Source organism: Motacilla alba, chromosome 5 (genome assembly GCF_015832195.1).
Source record: "Motacilla alba alba isolate MOTALB_02 chromosome 5, Motacilla_alba_V1.0_pri, whole genome shotgun sequence".
Lineage (NCBI taxonomy): Eukaryota > Metazoa > Chordata > Aves > Passeriformes > Motacillidae > Motacilla > Motacilla alba.
Window position 1 is genome coordinate 50,364,973 of NC_052020.1, and position 20,283 is coordinate 50,385,255.

Here is a 20,283-nt window from a genome sequence, read left to right on the forward strand (position 1 = left end):
CCTGCAAAACTGGGAGTCCCCTTGAGTAAATTAGGCTATCATTTAATTATTTACATGGACTTCTCTTAGAAATTGGTAAATTGGATGTACACGGGAGGTACCTTTCAAAATATGGTCTAAAGTTGCCTTCTTTAAAAATGAGGTCTGCAGTTACTAGAGAAGGAAGAAAATGTCTCTTTCTCCTCATTATGTTTTCAGCTTACTGCTTGTGGACAACTGAGACTTGGGGCTGCTTGCTCAGTTAGTTACCTCAGGGTACTAATTAACAAAATGATGGAGTCCCTGAATCTCTTTCCATTTATATTGAGTCACGTGGGCTTCTGCCACCAGAGGTCCCCTGCCCTCTTCATATGATACTCCCTAGAAATCTTTAAAGTGTTTCTTAGTCTTGAGCACATATGTGTTCCCCAAAACACACTTAAGATATGTGGGTTTTTTCTTAAATAATCAACAACAATAAATTATTTCAGAAACTTGATTTGCAGTCCTCAGGCATTTGCTTGGATGCACACACTGAATATTCTGTGTGGTAAATAAAGTAACACTAAATGTGCTGTCCTTTTTATATCAAGCCCATCTTTAAAGTAAAGCGGGTAAAATGAGAAAACCTTTACAAATCATCACTCAAAGGGAGAAGTTCTGATGTGAAATCCTCTTTCTGTTTTGTCATACAGTGTAGGTACAGTTTCACATGCAGAGAAGGTGTCTTCAGTGGAAGTGCTTGCTTGCAAGCTGGAGGTCATTTATTTCTCTCTTTGAAAATAGATATGCTATTGTAGATATACCATATGCTGAAGTCTTGCAGTTTTTAGTGCAGTTCACCGGGAATCCCTGCAGCTTCACCCATAACAATTTACAGCCTCTGGCTTCACGGTGCAGTCTAGTGATTTAGAGAAGACTGTTTTTCTGCTCAGTGATGGAGATGAGTTCCACTAGCTAACAGAGTGTTTCTTTTCCTTCCAACAGTGTACGTTTGAAGGATGTGGAAAGCGTTTTTCACTGGACTTCAATTTACGCACACACGTGCGAATTCACACTGGCGACAGGCCCTACGTTTGCCCGTTTGACGGCTGCAATAAGAAGTTTGCGCAATCAACCAACCTGAAATCTCACATCTTAACACACGCTAAGGCCAAAAACAACCAGTGAAAGTTGAGGAGAACGTTCTCGAACTCAAAGCATCTTACAGGAAAATCAGTTGGAAAGAAATACGCCTCCCCTTTGTATATTGTTTCTAGGAAAGAATTTTAAAAAAAAAGAACCCTACAAAACTAAAGGACGTGTTTTGATAAGTAGTAAATAAAAAGCAAAAAAAAAAACCACACAGAAAACTTGAAGGTGACATTGCTAAGATGATCCACCTTGGTCTGTAATCCCGTTTCAAGAACACGGTGTTTTGTAAAGTGTGGCCCCAACCGGACGGGTCAGTTCACGAACTTGCATCAGAAAAGACAATTCTTTCTACAACAGTGCTAAAATTGGACTTCTTTTCACATTCTTATAAATATGAAGCTCACCGGTTGCTTACAATTTTTTTTAATTTTGTATTTTCCAAGTGTGCATATTGTACACTTTTTGGGGATATGCGTAGTAATGCTATGTGTGATTTTCTGGAGGTTGATAACTTGCTTGCGGTAGATTTTCTTTAAAAGAATGGGCAGTTACATGCATACTTCAAAAGTATTTTCCTGTAAAGAAAGAAAAATTATATAGGTTTTGTTTGCTATCTTAATTTTGGTTGTATTCTTTGATGTTAACACATTTTGTATAATTGTATCGTATAGCTGTAATGAAATCATGTAGTATCAAATATTAGATGTGATTTAATAGTGTTAATCAATTTAAACCCATTTTAGTCACTTTTTTTGGAGAAATACTGCCAGATGCTGATGTTCAGTGTAATTTCTTTGCCTGTTCAGTTACGGAAAGTGGTGCTCAGTTGTAGAATGTATTGTACAGGCACTGACCGTTTATTAACACCTGATAATATGTACATCCCCCATGTAATAGCAAGGACAACAATAAAACAGTGGTCCTGAAGAAAGAATCTGGCAGAAAATGATCTGTAAGCGCAGTCAATTTTCTTTTGTTGTCCAGAGCAGTTCTAGTTCCTCTTGACCTCCCAGAAATTGGAAGCTAAATAAACTCAAGTTTCCTTTACTTGGCATTCAATTACAGTGATTTGTAATGCAGTTAATACCACATCAGGTGGTTTATCTAAACAGAATTGCTGACTGTAATTCTGGTTTTGAGTGACCGAGACTTCCATTAACTGGAACGATGGATTTGGAGACTTGGCAGTGTAGTGGGGAGTGTTCTGTGTGCCTGGACAGCAACTAGGTAAAACAGTACAGGAAATAACTAAATGGAAACCTTTTTTTAGTCAAGGTAAGGAATGTTGGCAGTTTAAATGCAGTAACAATAGAAAGTGGAGGAATGGTAGGGTTTGGGTGATCATACCAGGAAAAAAAAAGAAACTTTTTTCTTTTGGCTAACTTGCTTGAGTGTAATGATAAAAATTCTTGGAACCTTATTGGATACATTTTGTTTCAAAACAAGAACTTGAAGTTCTAAGAGAACTTGACGGAGTTGAGTTTGATGGTCTAAGAGTGGTTACTTCTCATTTGTTCAAATGTTCAACGAAAACTTAGCAGATACTCTAGTAAACTGTGACAGATTAATAAACAGAAAAAAATGCAGAGAAATGCATAAGTTATTTTTTAGAGGCATGTAACATATTTTAATGCAGTAAAAAGTGTTGTTAATCTTTTTCTGAATTTTGTTCTTAAAAGGTTCATCGAAGTTTTCATTGCTAATACTGTAAAACTTAATTTTGAGTCCAGTGTTGGTGGTAGTGGCAAAAACATGGGTAATAAAGAAACTGCACTTAAGACCAAGGGAATTTTCATCCATACATAAGTTAATCTGAACACTGCAACTCTAGTCTGGGGTTATTAGGAGTAGAAAGAAAGTTGGGACATTTAATTGTAAAGTATGCGTTAGAATTTTGGCAGTATTTTTTTCTTTTATATATAAGCAGTTTTTGAACAGGACAATATATTGAAACTTGTATAGTTATAGTTAAATTAAATTCTGTATACAGTTAAATTAGTGTCTATTCTTTTTGGAAGGAAATAAAATTAATTCAGTCTAGTTCTAATTGACCTTATATTTTTTTCTTAAGCAGTATCTGTGATGGTGTTAGGGTTACACAGAAGTTTGCTTTCCTGTGTCATAAAGTCATTTATTGAATTACAAGGTGTCAGTACTTCATCCTTGAACATACCTTAGGGACTGAACTATGTTACTTTGAACATACATTTGAGAGTAAGCTATGTTAAATATTGATTTGAGGACCAACTGGGAACTGTAACTGTTATTGCCTCTGGTTATATTGCATCTGATTACAGAGACGTTTCCATCTAGGCCTCACATCAGTAGCACTCAATATACTCCTGAGCGTAAGTAGCAACACTCAGTAGCTTGAAAGGTCTTGCTTTGTAAGTATCTAATTCCATAATGGCTATGAATAAATACAGGCATTGAGCAGCTGCTATAACTTGTTTAAGCTTTTAAAGTGTAATTGGCACACCTTGCTTTTAAAACATCCTGCTTAATTGATTCCAAAGTTTTTCTCAAGGTTTTTCAGTGAAGAAATTACAGGATTTGAGAATAGCAACAGAGTTGACTTTGAAACCACCATTCCCAGCGTGCTATTGAGTTCCTGCATTGCACCACCAATTTGTGAGTGAGTTCAGGTAAGGGGAGGAGAAGATGAGGGGTGGTAGAAATGTGGGTTTAAAACTGGCAGAAAATTTCCATGCTTACTCATTCCACGTGTTCTACTGCTCATTTGATCGTACCTTGTTATATATCGTACCTATATACCTTGTTTGGCTCTGCTGCTGTCAGAATGAAAGGAGGCAAACTCAGACCAACTTCAAAGGTGGAACTGACCTGAATTTTCTCTGTTTCTTTATGGTCTGTCAGTAAATGCAAAACAAACAACTTAAATACTAATTATTTGTGGAGAGTGTTTCTTGAAAAATTTGTAGGAGGACTTCAGATTTAAAATGCTAAGAGAATAAATCCTTAGTGAAACAACGCCAGGACCTCAGCTGAGCCCTCACTGAATTTTAGTTATCTTCTGTTTGAAGAGAGTCTCTGTGGAATTGAGATAGTGCATTTTGACTTTTCCCTGTAGTGGCTGCAAGTTGTCAATCAACAAAGCCAAATACTAAACACATCCTAACAAAAGATTGTCAACAATAGTGCAGTTTTTAAGGGCAAGTGGAGATCCTTTCTCTCCGCTAATTCCACAGTGGGTAAAAAGTAAAAGATCCAATAATTACCAGAAATGGCAAAAATACCGAGGCTTTAAATTGTTTGAAGAAAGTGAATCCCTTCAAAGTGTCATGGCCATGATAATAGCAAGTGTTGCCATGTGCTCATCATGTAGCTCACAGGATATTTTGTCAGTATGCCTTGGAAAAAGTGGGGCTGGTTGGTTTTTCTACTCAGTTAAGATGCCTGAGCTTGAGGACAGTATGTACTGAATATCATTTTTCCAAGTGTTTCCTTAATACCTTGAAGAGATTAAGAAAGTCTGGAATTTTCATCAGGGCTGCTAGACAAATCTGTCTGGAAAGTCTTAATCAGTCAAGTGGCAGCTGCTACTGGCCTTGGTTGGTATATAATGTGTGTCTATAATGTGCCATCTATAATGATGGCTCTTCAGAATAAGTTTTTCATCTGTACAGCACCTTCTGAAATCTGCTATGTGATCGTGGTGTGGGGAGAGGAGTAAAGCATGTTTGTGTCAGCACTGAGCTTTGCTGCACTCATGTCCCTGGAGCACTTAAAGCTACTAAGGGGAACCTGGGGTGGATTTCAAGACTGAATATTGGGTGTGAACTTTGCAGGCAGGAATACAAATAAGAGTTCACTTCAGTGTTCTTGTTCCTAGCTGTGTAAATGGAATACTTTAAAAAGTAGCCTTTCCTTGGGAAGAGTCCCAGGGCAGAAGAATGGCAAAGTGAAGTAGAGCAGAGGGAGTGCAACCCTGCTGCTGAACACAAGGAGCAGAAACATCTGCACAGTAGATGGTAGACATGAACCAGAGCAGGACTGTAGGTGCTTATATTACAATATTCAATATTCAGTTTGATAATATGAATTGGTCTAGTGTCAAGTTGCAAGAGTGTGATGATGGGTTTACAGCTATGCTTAGATGCCACCTGGGTGGCTGCTGGTTTAATTTTATAAGGTAATTGAATTAGTGGTCCTTTTCTCTACTTCATTCTCTTTACCTAAAGCAAACCAGCTCTTATGTTTACTCTCAATGATCCTATATTATTAATGCAGTTTAAGTTAAGAATTTTTTTCAGTCCTTTTCTGCTTTTCTCTGGAAATTGCCTGAAAAGTCTTGAATTTCCTTTGGGGCAAGCACATAAGATTCTTTATAAGAGTTAATGTGAATTTTTCAGGTCTTGGTTTCCCCTAAAGTGGCAGGAACACACTGTTTTGCTGTACGTTAATAAATAAGATTCTTTACAGCAACTGGGTTTTAGACAATTCCCATTTTAGGGTTTTCCAAGTCTACTATTACTTTTTCTAAGAGACAAGCTCTAAGCCTGGGTGCTGGTTGGGTACCACAGCTTCTGTTGTGTGTCATGGTGTGGATGTGATACCCTCTAGTAGTTACTCCTTCTCAGCAGGGTCCTGTGTCTGCTGGGAGCTCTCATCGGGAGCAAGCCTGAAGTTCTGCCTAGATGTTGGTGAATTTTGGGAGGAAGAGAAGGGAATGGAGAGTCCATGGTGTCCTTGCAGGACCTAGGAGTGCTCCTTTTGCCACCACACTTAAAAGTGATATTGTAGGTTGAAGTGTGATTCCTCTCTAATCGCTCTGGTGTCAGCTGGCATGTGTCAGTGCTTTGTTTCAGTTCAGGAGCTCCCAGGTAGCAGTTTGCCAGGAGATGGCAGTGAATTACCTGTTTGCACAGCGTGACCAGCAGACAGAATGGCAGTGTCAAGGTGCCCCTGCGAGGTCGAGTGTGTGTCCTGTGGCATTCAGTGGACCTTGACAGACTTGGAGCATGCCAGTGTCAAAGAGCAAATTGCCCACACACCACTGAGAATTCCAATTGTGTGCTGATTCCTGGGAGTCCTGAGTTTACTTGTGCATTCATTAAAAGCACCAGCAAGGCATTGAAAATAAGACTGTAAATAAAAATTGTTGAGTGTGACATGGCTCATATATACATACATACATGAAATATTAATATTGAACAGTAATGTGGGAATCCGTTGTGATCAATGGTGTTAATGAATGTGCTTTCAGCTGTGAGTGGCTATTTTGATTAACTGCAGGACCTGTAAAACATCACTGCTTCTCTCCAGCAGAGGCAAAAGTTCAACCTCTTCTGAGGCAGTTTGGGCCTTTGCTTCAGTCTGTTGCTGCTCGTAATGTGTGCAAGGCCATCACAGTGACTGCACAACAGGACCCATGTTGCACTGGAGTCCTGCATTGCTGCTCTTCAGGGGATCAGAGTTCTCAAGTAACCTGGCTCCCTCCCTGGAGCAGCCCCACGGAAAAGGTGTATTTCAGAAGAATGTGAATAACTAATATTTTTGAGATAAATGATAGAGCATGTGGAGACTGTGGCATAATATGTACTGCTTGTTAAATTACAGTGGCAAATCCATACACAAAAGGTCTTGGTGACCAGATGGGTCCTAGTGTCCTTTGGCTCAAGCTCATCTTGGGAACTGGTTGCAAGACAAATCTGTGGAAAACTGTAGGTTAGTATTTTGATTTGAGGGCTCACAGAGTCAGGTGTCCTTCAGAGTTGCAAGGTGGACTTGCCAAGGACCTCACTGACCTTGCCCGTGCCAATTTTGGCTTACAAAGGTTTTGACTGCCTCACACATGGGGCATCATGCAGCTTATGCTTTGACTTAATTTTCAACACATGTATTTTTTTCTCAGCAAAACAAAATTTGGCCAAAATTTGGCCTTTTGTTATAGAATCCAGTTTTCAGTCTTACCTGATGCTTTGCCTGAACCTCCAATGGATTTATATGAATCCACTGACTCCCGTAGTTTCAAAGGGCATACAAATGTTTGTGGTTTGAAAATGGATTGTATGGAATAATTCTTATGGGAGGTCTTTAGGTTTTCCTCTTGTGTGGTTGGTTGGTTTGCTTGTTTTTAATTTTTCCTCCTGCTTGGGTTAGGGACAGGGGATTTCATCTCAATTTTTTCCAGAGTGTGAAATGAAAATGTGTCCAGTCTCTCAGTTAAGAACTGGCAGGGAAGCAGGTAACTGCCTGGATTAATTTAAGGGTAGAAGTAATTATTACATTTACCTCCTTTAACTGCAGTTTAAAAGTTTGAACTTCCTTACCAGCCTGTTTGAAAGCACCCCTCATAGATTCTTCCTAAGTGAAAATACACCAGTTCACAAGAAGGTGTATGGGCTGGTCGATTGCAACACTGAAGTATTCCTAATCTACAGTAAATCTCTGCTTAAGATAATAGATCAGATCCTAGAAGAAGAATATTCTGTTTATTTTGTACCAACTTTAATCTGGCCAAGTCAAATTACATGAGCAACACTTGTTTCTATTCTGATACGTATAGGAAACGGTGCAGACCTTGAGGTCAGCTTCATTATGATTTTAGTATTTTATTCATTGACACATGGATGTGGCTAAAATGGTACATGTCTATTTTACTGTCAATAAAAAAATGCAGTGTGCTTCTTTCAGTAAGAAAAATGGTCATAATAAATTAAAATAGTGAATGATAATTAAGCAATTTGACTGTGTTAGTTGTTACACTTTATAGCCCCTAAGAACATTTTGTGAACATTAGAACCTGACATTCTTCCATTTTTATCAATCTATAGGGCATTAGTGTACACGGCAGATCTTGCCTTGAGTTCAGTTTATTTACTGATGAACCTGAACAGCTCAAAATCACTTTCTAGGTCAACTCAGTTAAAACTAGTAATAAACTATAAGTAGAAAAGCTTTTACTGTATCTCTTATGTATTATTGCATATTACGTCACCTTTTTCTGTTGGTGATAACTACTTTTGCAATTAGTGAGGACAACACTAATACAAAAATTGCAAAACAGTTGTACTGGGAAGATGAAAATGGCTCATTTTCCTCTGCTTGTCTCCCCTGGACACACATAAATTCCTGAAAATGGAAAGCAACAGTTTGCTTGCCCATGATATCAAAGGCTGTCTCCCTTAGGTTTGGCCCAGCAAGTTCTCTGCTTCCCTGCCCTCTTGCTGTGCCCCCCAGTGTCCCTCAGATCCTTCATCTGTCTCCATGGCTGTGGTGTTTGATAGGGCATTCTGGCTTGGGTAAGCTTCTATTTTCTCTGCCTGTTTTTGTGGCAGAAGTGGGGTTTAACTGTGCATTCTGCTACTCTAATGGTGTTTGGCACACTTCTGGGTTTTAAATTGTTCTTTAACTATCCATGGATTAAAAGTCAGGCTAACAGCAGCTAACATTAAACTGTTAACACCTGCTGTCCAGCATAATAATAAATACATTTGATTTCAAAGGACAAACACCTCTTTTCATTTCAAGGACAATGTTTACATTTGTGTCTTAGTCTTTTTCCCGGTATGCTGCCAGTGCTGCACCTTTACCTGAGCTGTATAAAAAGCTTTATCATAGAATCCTAGGTTTGGGTTGGAAGGAACCTTAAAGATCATCTAGTTCCAACACCCCCTGTTATGGTCAGGGACACTTTTCACTAGACCACGTTGCTCAGACCCCCATCCAGCCTGGTCTTGGACACTTGCAGGGGTGGGACACCCACAGCTTCTCTGAGCAACCTGTGCCAGGGCCTCAGTACCCTCACAGTGAAGAATTTCTTCTTAAGAGCCAATCTCAGCCTGCCCTCTTGCAGCTAAAGGCCATTAGTCCTTGTCCTATCCCTAGAGCTATGCAGAGAAAGACAAGGCAGAGAGGACAAAAAACTTGACATGTTACAGACCTGATAAACAGATTTCACACTAGTTGTTCTACTATAGCAACTTAGTCAAGAAGTAGTATACATGGGTACTTTTTTCCCCTCTTTTCCTAATTGGACATGTTTGGCATGACTCATCTAGTTTAAGAACAGGGCAGAGTGACTTGATAGTGAGTTTCATTTTCAGTGATTTTTTTACTTTCTTAATCCCTTCAGTTATTTGGGAATTGCTTGACAATGGTGTAGAAATGAGGATCATGTAAGGCAGTAGAGGTAGCTCATGTTTCAAAAATATATCAGGAAAAAGAACTGTATCATGATTTAAAAGGCTGAGGCTATTGTCTAGCTTGATTTAATAGTTAGAAGTCACATGGATTTCAAGCAAGTGCCATCAGACTAGGCTGAAAGCTGACTTTAGCCTCTTCTCAGGTTTGTTGAGTAACAGCCAGTTCCAGATGGATGAATTTCTGGAAAGAATGCTTTAGTAAGCACTGCAAGTAAAACATTATATAGCCCTTTTCTGTTTTGATGATATTAGTCTTCTAAGGAGACGCTATTTGCTTATTCCAGGTATTTGTTTCTGTTCATAGTTCAGTGTTGAACATAATGGTTGCTCTTGCTGAGAGAACAAAAGGTACTTGACTGGAACTGACCCTGGCCATGGTCAGGAAACTGATGACAGGGTTTGTGTCAGCCACATGTATTTGCCCTTTTAGATGAAGTAGTGGAGCCAGTACCTGAAATAACCTCTGAAGAGGAGGACATGAACTCACTGGAATGAGTCCAGAGGAGGAACACAAAGACGATCAGAGGGCTGGAGCACTTCTCCTTGGGAGACAGGCTGAGAGAATTTGGGCTGTTCAGCCTGGAGAGGAGAAGGCTCTGGGGACACTGACCAGTACCTAAAGGGGACTTAGAGGGAATGTGGAGAAGGACTTTTTACAAGGATTTGGAGGTGTAAAGGGTAACATATGCAAACTGGGAGTAGGTTGAGATTAGGTAGTGGGAGAGACTCTTTCTGTGAGAATGGTGAGGTGCTGGAACACGTTGCACAGAGAGGTTATGGACACCTGGTACTTGATTTGGATGTGACCCTGCAGGGATGCAAGAGTTGTCTTCCCCTGTTGTGCAGCCTTGGTGCTGATCAGCACAGATTAAACCAAATAAGTGCAGGACAGGAAATGTCTAAGCATAGGGGCAGCTCTTTGGCTCTAAAAGCAGGATTGTTCTTTCAGAAGAGGAAAGGTCAGTTTAAAGAGGTGAGGTCAGGCAATTTCCTTTCTTAGGTGAAGCCTAAGCCAGAGCAAGGCCCTGCCCTTCCCAGTGGTGCACACAAGGCAGATACAGAGCAAGTTTTTCCTGGCAAAAACCAGAAACCCCATCCTCATGCAAGCTTGACTTAACACAAAGAAGCATCTGAGTAAAACATAAAAAACCCCAAATTTCAAACAATCAAAGGCAAAATTTTAAAAAAATTTATTCCCTCAATATATATATATATACAAGAATTGACATACTCCTGTACAAAGGTGTAAATGGTCTTTGCTGTGATTTGTTGTGCATATGCAGCTTAGTAGACAGATTTAATTAACATTCAATTTGAATCTCAGTGCAAGTAGGCACTAAAACATCCACCATACCTTCAAGGTATAAAAAGACATACCAATTTTACAGGTTTCTCCAGCATATTTTGTTACAGTGCAAAATGCTATGAAATAACGCTTCTTTAGAAAATTCATATATATTAAACACATATTGCACTTGTCCCAACCAAAAGTGTAACAAGTTGTACTTACTGAACTAGTTTGATATGTTTTAAAACGTTGCTCACACACATACAGTCCTTCTTCCTGGCTCTTTGTGCCAAATATGTGTAGCTTTTAGCTCAAATCTTAAATAACTTTTTGTAGCTCTTTGGCTAATTCAATTCTTCTTGAGCAGACTGGTAAAAAAATACAGCAGATTAATGTAACAAGAAAATTCTCTAAGACCCTTTTCAGTCTTCTTTCCAGTAGCACTGTAACTAAATACATAAAAATCAGTATTGTTTAAATTCATAATGCAAGTGTATTGAACAGCAACCATTTCAGACACTTACACCCCTATTTTCTGGAAAGGTATGAAACCTCCAGTCCTAAATATGTATGTATTTCTAAGAAACTTCAAGCTGCTAAGCTAACATTGCACCCACAAACATTTTGTGCAATACCACAGGCAGGACTTTGACTTCTGTACATCACTGGCTGCTATGGGGCATGTTGGGAGAAGTGGTGCAAAGTTGCATTAACTTCAGAGAACGAAGTCCACTAGACTGAACTACTCAATGCACCCACCAAATGAGAAAGAGGTGAGGGCAAACAACACAATCCTACTAGATTTGAGTTTCCCTAAATCCTTACAAGCCTTGAGATTTAAGGAACAAGTGCATTTGAGTGCAGATGCTAACTTTGTGCTTAAGATATTTATTCAAAGCTGAAAGGTCAGGGAGTAACTTAGGTACAAATTATTTTTGTTTGTTTTTTACAAATCAGTATGAACAAAGTTGCTACTAAAACCATTGACATATAAAAGCAAAGGAAAACTAAAACACAGGACTAGCTGAATTCTAGTCCTTGCCTTTACAGTTCAGGGTTACCTGCAAAATGTCTCCACCACTAAACTTCTTCCCCTTTCTTCACCTTAGAGTACACTTACTCCTGTCACATACAAAATGAGTATTTCTTTCATGAAAACATTTCTGCATTCAGCTCAATTCAGTCATTCAGATCCTGAGTGAAAGAAAACTCAATTTCTGGTGCAAGAACACTCTCCAGAGCTTCTTCTGGAGCCACAACAGCAACTTTCTAAAAGCAGGTCTCCCTCTTACTTGAATACTTCCAGATGTGGAGTCCTGAATAAGGCAAGATGCCGTTTATACAAGTAGTGAGATGAAATCCTAGTTTGATACATTTAGGAATTCTTTATACAGATAGCATAAATCTACACTACCTGTGTGGGTCAAGTGTTCATGTTTCACAAAAGCCAACCAGCCGGGCTTTGGATGAGGAGAACAAGGAGAGAAGGTTCACAAACTGGAAGGCTGAGGGATTACCGGACCCGGCTCACATTCGGGAAGGTTGTCTTCTGCCTTCATGTACATCAGGAACACAGTGACGGTGGCAAAGGTAGCTGCGTTGACGGGAAAAGCACGGAGAAGTGTGGAAGTGAGACCTCTGGTGAACACCCTCCAGCCCTCCTCGTGGTAGCTCTTTCGCACGCAGTCCAGGATGCCGTTGTACTGCGTGACGCCCCCGACGCCGTCGGCCTGGAGCCGCGATTTGATCACATCCATGGGGTAGGTCGAGAGCCACGACACGATGCCCGACATCCCTCCAGAAAACAGCAGCTTGGGAATAACGTAACTGTCCTCAGCTTCACAGCCCAAATACCGTGTCATGCAGTCATAGGTGAGGAAGTAAAAGCCAAAGCTTGGAGTTTCTCTTATGAAGGTAGAGACCATGCCCCTGTTGATACCCCTCAGCCCTTCCTTTTGGTAGATTTTGATCAAACAGTCCAGAGAATTTTTGTAGTTCTTCGTTTTTAGTTTATACTCTCCTGTTCCTTGAAGCTGCATCCTTGTCTTTGCCAGCTCCATGGGACAGCAGATGACGCACTGGATGGCTCCTGCTGCTGACCCTGCAAGGAACTGGTTCAGAGGAGTGTCTTTGCCCAGAGCGCGCAGGGTGTTTCCTTGCACACCGAACACCAGCGCGTTAATGAACGTGAGTCCCATCATTGGTGACCCAATGCCTTTATAGAGTCCAAAAGCCTAAGGGAAGAAGGGAGGGAAAACCCTTTTTAGCAGTGGTGTGGATAACCTCCTCAAACTGCAGAACACAGCCTTTCTGGCTCTCCCTTGTACCCCATCAGGACCACCTTCTTTTGTAATAAGAATTTCATCTCTGCCTAGGACACACATTCAGAAAAGAATCTTACTCCACCCAGCGATAAGTTTTCTGGCAAATTTTATACTTCTTTTTAAATAGCATACTTAAAGCCTGAAGCCAACTTTTTAACAGTGGTCCTAAAGGTTCAGCAGTAGCAAAAACACTTCAATTTCTTCACTAATTTTTGCTAGATTCTCAGAAAACTAGTTATTTAAATAACTTATTTTATTAAAGAAGTTAGCCTCAAAATACCATCTCCTTACTTAGTGATCTTTTTCCCCAAAGTTTCTGACTACAATATCTGCCCTGCGGTGAGGGGAAGTTCAGAGTATGCTTTATCTCTTGATCTTCAACATTTGTCAGCTTTGTTTTTAACAACTTTCCCACCCTCCTGAGCCAAAATACACAAAGATTAAAAAAAAAAAACAAACACACAAAGCAATTTTTTACTTACAGATTCTTGCTTTATGATGGACTGAAAGCAATGGAAAGTCCCACGGTAGAGAGGTTTCTCTACATTTTGAACTTGCAGACGAACCTATAAAAAGTTGTGTGAGATACCAATTTGTATATCAGGAAGAGCCTAAAGGGTAAGCTACTGTCTTGTACCTATGTGGAGATTTTCTATAGCAATGCATATGCAAGAGCAAGGGCTGGACACTGGAATGCCATGTGTGGCACAATAATTCCAATAATCTTGTGTAGGTATTTTGAATTAAGTTAGGGGGTGAAAACACAAGGGGAAGAGGATCATTAACTTCTTGTAACTATTAGCAAACCAAGAAGTGGAAGGCTACATTTACATCTAGAATTCCAAACAGATGCTTTCCAGTACAGGCTACAATAGGGACTTTCTCTACCTGCCAAGAATACCTCTGTTCACACTAAGGAATACGTATGCAAACTTGAGACAATTTAATTAAAAAATTATTTGCAAGTCAAGCATGAGATTAGGATAAGCTTAAAGGGATGGAAACTTTCTACAATATCCATAGTGTTTCTAAATGCCAGATTTGGCCCCATTCATTGAGATCTGATTTTTTTTTTTCCAGAGGGTAGCTGGGCAGTGACTCTTAAGATGTCTGTCTTTGCATAAGGGAAGGAGTAAAAAGCCATTTGTCCTTTTAAATTTTAGTCTGTTTTAGTTTCTTAGCCTGCTGAAGGCAAGCAATTGGTGAGGGTGTAGCTGCTTCAAACCTTTTCCAAAACTAAAACAGTATGTTCTGCTGGAGAGATAAATGCTATTGTAGCCGCTGGTCATAGGAGATCCCTTTTCTGGATGCTTTTTAACCTACAATGGAAAATATCACTTCTGTTTTTTCATACTTATTTGCCCTCAGCACACTTTAAAAGAGTCTCAGTTCTACCTAGCTCAGGCAAACCTCTACACTCAGCAATGAAATCAGTTGATTTCACTGGATTGATGAAGTTATAAATCTGTGTTTTATCTCCTGCATGGGGGGCTGCAATGATCTTCAGAAAAGAAGCTTATTAACCCTGTAATGCTAATGCTCCTGCAACTCCAGGGCAAAAAACTTCAATCTCTTATTCTGAGCAAAACAAAAAGAATTTACATCTCTGTGAATGATTCCTGAACTTTTTTTTTTTTCATGTTTGCCTAAAGTAATAAAAAACACCACCACAGCAATGGAAGACCTGTCATATGTGTGTCTGGAAAATGATTTATGGAGGTGGTTTGCCAGAATCCTATATTCAGGATAGCTTTCTTCAAAGCAAAAAGAAATTGACAGTTTTAGTGTTTTCCCTACAACATGTTATTTTATGCTTTTTAGTGTATGCCAGCCATAGTGGGAGGCTGAGATCACCTTGGGTTTTGCAACATCTCAGCATTAAAAGCAGGCTTACAGTAGGATTCAAAGAAAATAAATCCTCTGTCACTTCAAGCGACTTTTGGGGGTAGAGAGACTGTCAAAACTGTTAAAGAAGCAGGTCCACAAGCAAAGGCAAATCTTAACAAGCTGTCATAATTGCACAAACAAAAGTTTTACTGCATTTGGAATTTACTGTTATTGTGTCAAACCTTGTCTGTGACTTCCACACATAAGAGCTTTGGGGGATTTGCAGCTTAGAAACCTTCTTACTTTATTTTTTCTGCTTGTGTTTAATAGTTTAGAATTAGCCATATCTATAGGCTAAATTTCCTAGTGGCATACAGCTCCCTCTATTTTTGTCTAAATAATTTATGAAATATTAACAAGTTAGGCTTTGCTGTAGGGGAGACTATTTAGAGCACTGACTCCCCAGGTCTAAGAATGAAAACCCTCTTTCTCTTGAGCACAGTGCTCATCATGCAAGGGTACACACATCAGCAAAATGCCACATATGGCAATGAGTGCACATAACACTTGCATTTTCATGCATGTTAATGCCATATTCAACAAGCTCCTCAGTGTGTACAACTATAGGAAAGATGAATCATGTGCAAAGTTTATCCACCTGTTCCCTTCATTGCCCAATATTCTAGCTTCCTTCTTATGGGAAAACACTGTTACTAAGGTTTTAGGTCCACTAACAACACCTAGTAATTTCACATCACTAGAGACTTGCATGAAGGCACTCAAGACTAAATAAGAAACCCAAAGCACTACATCCTCAAAACAGTCCAAGCATTTAATAATGTGGGAAATCAGTGACTTCTGAAGTATTTGAGCAATGAAAACATCATCCAAGAATGGGTAGTGGATAAGACCTCAACAGCAGTGTGCCTGAGCTTTGGTTTTAGTGGCACTGTGTGTGGGATTGTATACAGCCAGAAATGCACAGCAGAAAGAAGGTTCAGAATAAAACTACATTTAAAAAAAAGGGATATTTAAACCCCGCTCCCTCCATGCCATAGCTGTAGAAGAGGGACACATCAGTTTAAAATTAAAAAGGGAAAAAACTTCATAAGTTTTTCAGTTCTTTACTTGAACTAATACATTTGGGAATAAATTAAGACTGAGAGAAACAGAAGTGTTCACCTGGGCTATACTTACTAGGTAACTCTCCCGTGATGAGGCTTATCTGTCATCTACAACAAAGTAACACTTTTGCTGTTAATGAAGACAGCCCCTAGCTCAGAAAGTAAAGGCAGTTAAAAGCAAAAAAGCAATTTTATACATTACATCAACAAACCAGGGATAAAGAGTTTGCCAGTTCTGAGATCAGCTCAGTTGCAGGTTTTGCAGGGTGACTTCGCCAGCATAATGTCTCCCTGTGTGTCCCACCATCCCCCTCCCAGCTCTGTGAAACATGAGCACCAGCCAAAAAAAAAACCACCAAAAGAGCTTAAATGCCAAGGCAGATGTAAAACTGGCTTATCTAAGCAGCTTTCCCATTGTTCAGTCATATTAAAAATGCACAGTCTAAGGTGACTACCAGCTAGCCCTTTAAACACTGCAGAACAATAAAAAGTTAAGAATTAACACATATACACACACAAGTTATGCAATGTCTTTTTCTTTTTTTTTTTTTCCTTAAAGGGTGGTTAGTTTTTCCACATACAGTGGTGGCTATGCCAGCTAATAATACAAACATTAGTATTTGTTTTAACAAAATAGAGATAAACACATACAATACCTTCTAGAGGATATGAAAATATAATGTGTCACACTGGATTTCATAAAACATTTAAAAACAAATGATTTGCTCTGTTGTGAAGTAAGATGCTTTTTTCCCAAGCTGATGCATCTATTTTGCAATGGTACCTCTGCTGAAACCAGCATGGGAGCCCCAGTTTTTACAGTTAAATGTTCAGCTTCATGCAATAGAAGCTGTTCCACTTTAAAAAACAAACCAAAACAATCAAATCACCAACTAACAAGCCCACATATGTTTACCTTTAGTCTGAGCATAGATTTTTAGCAGTTTTACTGGATTCAATGAAATGATTGATCACCTTCAGTTAAGTATGTAAAACTTGGCAGGATGGGATAGGAAAGACAGCTGGCCCTCTACCACCATAATAAAAGTTCTGCAAGTCTGGATGATGCTATTCCTGAAAACACACTCTAGAATTCAGCAGAATAATTTAACTGTCAAATGTACCACATTGTGAGCAACAAAAAGACAGATTTTACTGTTTGAGCAGCTTGCACTGCAAGCTTGCAAGGAGGATCAATATCCACCATCTCAGGAATTCTGTATTGAATTAACCCTGTGCCAGAACACAGAATGTGGTGGGGTCCTTGGTTACACTATCAGCCCACAGCCTTTGCATATCTAAATTCAGCAAGGTAAATGTATTGCAAATATAGATCTACTACATGGCATGCTGTCTGCTGCAGTCAAGTGACCCGATGTACTACCTGAGCAGGGAATACACACTGATATCCCTTCTATTCTGCAGTGCAAGACTTGGGGTAAGGCTGCCAAAAGATGACTCAAATTGTCATTCTGTTCTGAAAGATGGGCTTGGACTTCTGAGAGCCCTGGCTGAGGGACCCTCCAGGAGATCTCAGATCTTGTATTTATAGTAGCCGAAGTATGTGTAACACACACACACAACTAACCATCAGAAAACCAATTTTAACTTGGAAAGCTATAAAAATAGGTAATAATACTTAGAGGAAAAAGCCCCCAGACAAGCTCTATGCTGTGGATTTTTATTGACTTCCACCTAGTGCTACAAATTAATAAGTAATAGCAGAGCTTGAGGGGAAAACAAAACACCAACCTTTCAACATACTAACAAAGTGGCTTTGAGTTACAAATGCAGGGAGAGGCAGTTTTAGCAGTTAGTGTTGAACAGCTGCAGAGAAGCAAGCTTAGAACAAAATTTAGTTCAATGCAAAGTTGTATTTCCAAATACCACATTGTTACTGCACTGAACTTGCAGGTTAAGGCCAAGGTTTATGTTACTGTTTTCGCTTCTGAAGAGCTGGAGTTTGAAGAATCTAAAACAGTAGCTGTGGAGGCTTGCTCCAAGCTTTCCCACAGAGATTTACACTCCTACAGCATCTGGGGATTTTTTTTCCTCCCCCACTGCTCGGAGAAACTAAGTTTTCTACTTACAGGCAAATATATTTCATAATGAACCCACCTTAACAGTGTCAAAGGGGTGTCCCACCAGCACACCAGCAGCACCTGAAATGAAATGAATGCCATGGTTATTACTCTGAAGATTTCCCTGTGTCTGGGGCTACAGTAGCCCAAGCAGGACCACCAGCCTGGGGTGTGAGTGCGCGACATGGTTGGCAAACCAGTTAAAGAGCATCCTACCAAGTCAGGAGATAAGAGATCTACAATTCAGTCCTTCAGGCCAGTACCAGGTGCCTTTATGCTTCTCAGGAAGGCTCTGAGCCCCAGGCAGAGGTTGAGTTGTGTGACTACAGACCTTGCCACATCATAGGTAATGTGCGGCCACGACTCCTGGGCTCAGCTCAAGGCAAGTCCAGTGGGCAGAAAATGCGGGTTTATTCTAAAACACAATATTTCATGTACATGTCTCTGTGCAGGCACAGAAACATGTAAACATCTCTGAAGGCAACAGAACATTAATGCTCTCTGCCTACAGCCTTTCCAGATGTGACAGCAGCACCTGCAGAGGGACCACACATTACTAAAAACCTCTGCTTTATTCTAGCATCAAAGGACTTTTTAGAAGCCACAGGCCGGCCTGTTAGTGACACCGATCTGAACTCGGGCATTTTGCACACACAGGCTGGAGCAATGAATCCTCTGGCCCTGCACTCCTGCGACCCAGCAATCCCTAATGACCGCTGACAACAGGCGCACCTTCCCTCATCCGTGGGAGGAGGAGAGCCGCACCTTCCCTCGTCCCTGGGAGGAGGAGAGCCGCCCCTTCCCTCGTCCCTGGGAGGAGGAGAGCCGCCCCTTCCCTCGTCCCTGGGAGGAGGAGAGCCGCCCTCCCGGCCCCGGGAAGCCGCGGCAGCAGCACGGGGCCTGCCCCAGGACGGTGCAGTCCAGGTTGTTTAAGGCCAGCGCGGCAGCAGCACAGCCCAAGATAGAAAAGCAGCAATGTGTACTGAGCTCGGCACGGAAAGGCCAGCGGGACGGCTGACCCCGAGGGAACCCTAGCAAGGCAAGGAGAACTAGGATGAAATCAGAGTGACGCTGAAAAAAAAGAACTTAAGACACGTTTGCCAGGTTGGCAAGAAAAACAGCAAGCGCAAATACCCGAAAAGACGCGAGAATAAGTCTCCCGAACACAATTTAACAACTGCTAAATATAGCAGGCGGCAGGCCGGCCGCGGATGCGCGGGGAGCGCAGGACGCGTGCCCGCGTTCGCCCCTCTCCATCTTAAAGCTGCCCAGGTCCTGTGCTCACCTTGGGGCTCTCGGCCACGCCGCCGCCCCTATGCTCGCCCCAGACCCCCGTCCCCATCCCCCGCTCCTTCCAGCCCCCTCGGGCAGACCCCGGCTCTGCGGCACGGCCGCGGGGGGCTCGGCGCGGACCCCGGCGCTCGGGAACCCCGAGAGCCTCCCCCTCCCGGGCCCGGCCCTGCTGCAGCGGGGCCGCTCTCATCACCCCGCACCATCCTCCGCTCCCAAAATAACAGCGCCGCGCCCAGCCCTCCCCGCCGACCTGCCTGCCTTTCTTCCGCATTTTAAAAACATCTCGCTCTACCCCTTCTACGCCTGTTCTCTATTTCCTACCTTTTCACATTTCTCCCCTTATTCCCCTTTTCCTTTCCTAGCCTTTTTTCCTGCATTTTTCAAATTATTCTTTCCCTCTCACTCCCTTCTCCCTCTCTTTCCTTTGCCCTTTTTTCTCCCCCTTGCCCACCATTTTTTAATGATTATTTTTCCCCCCCGCAGACGCCGACACTCACCGCCAACGCATCCCGCCAGGAAATCCAGAGCCATGCCGGCAGCGTGGGCCCCGCGCTCCGCGCTCTGCCGCCGCCACCCCCCGCCCAGCGCTTTCTACCCTTGCGAGGGGCCGGGCCGCGCCTCCGGGGGCGGGGGCCAAGGGACAACTCCCCCCGGGCCGCCCCCAGCACTGGCGGCCGCGCGGGGGCGGCTCCCGGCGAGGGACGGGATGGAGATGCCGGTGCCGGGAACGCCGAGCCTGCGCTTCCCTTCGGCACCTCCCTCTCCCGCCGCCTTCAACCTGTCACTTCTTTCTCCGCGACAGCTGCGTAATGAACCAGAAGGGAAAGGCTGAAAAAAATCTGGGGGGCTGGGGAGGTGGTGGTTGGAGGGTGGAGGGGGCAGAGCATCCTTCTTGTGAGGCATCGATGGCACCTCATTATTTTGGGGAGGTTGTCCTGGGGGGTCTTGCTTTCTGGGAAGGGCATCCCTAGGTGCTTGTGATTGGAAAGCCTGAGGAGCTGATAGCATGAGGCCTTTGGAGAGGGTGTTCCCTTTTAACAGGGGTAAAATGCCTGCCAGACCTGT

General features: G+C 41.8%; 2 protein-coding genes across 3 annotated transcripts in view; one reads left to right on the forward strand and one right to left on the reverse strand.

The window, feature by feature from the left end:
- Positions 1-7,811, forward strand: part of YY1 (YY1 transcription factor) — a 30,173-nt gene extending 22,362 nt beyond the window's left edge. The window contains exon 5 of the mRNA XM_038137137.1: positions 967-7,811. Within this exon, the coding sequence (XP_037993065.1) occupies positions 967-1,149 (183 nt within the window). The 3' untranslated portion in view covers positions 1,150-7,811. The remainder of the gene's footprint in view (positions 1-966) is intronic.
- Positions 7,812-10,456: 2,645 nt separating this feature from the next.
- SLC25A29 (solute carrier family 25 member 29) lies at positions 10,457-19,927 on the reverse strand. Of its 2 annotated transcripts, XM_038137145.1 has the most exons (5): positions 19,716-19,807; positions 17,963-18,006; positions 15,918-15,952; positions 13,376-13,459; positions 10,457-12,803 (listed from the first exon to the last, which is right to left on the reverse strand). In XM_038137145.1, exon 5 carries the CDS (start codon positions 12,768-12,770, stop codon positions 12,060-12,062), a length of 711 nt encoding a protein of 236 aa, XP_037993073.1. In that variant the 5' UTR covers positions 12,771-12,803; positions 13,376-13,459; positions 15,918-15,952; positions 17,963-18,006; positions 19,716-19,807; the 3' UTR covers positions 10,457-12,059. The 2 variants fall into 2 exon arrangements, with proteins under 2 accessions (XP_037993073.1, XP_037993072.1); XM_038137144.1 differs by lacking the exon at positions 15,918-15,952 and having other exon boundaries at positions 19,716-19,927.
- Between the last annotated feature and the right edge of the window lie 356 nt (positions 19,928-20,283).

Excerpts from the sequence above, each read along its gene's own strand:
- SLC25A29 (XM_038137144.1), bottom strand. The coding sequence starts at position 19,749 with ATGGCTCTGGATTTCCTGGCGGGATGCGTTGGCG. Across the intron at positions 18,007-19,715 it reads CCTGGCGGGATGCGTTGGCG|GTGCTGCTGGTGTGCTGGTG; the intron begins GTGAGTGTCGGC and ends ATTTCATTTCAG. Across the intron at positions 12,804-13,375 it reads CCATCATAAAGCAAGAATCT|GCTTTTGGACTCTATAAAGG; the intron begins GTAAGTAAAAAA and ends TTCTTCCCTTAG.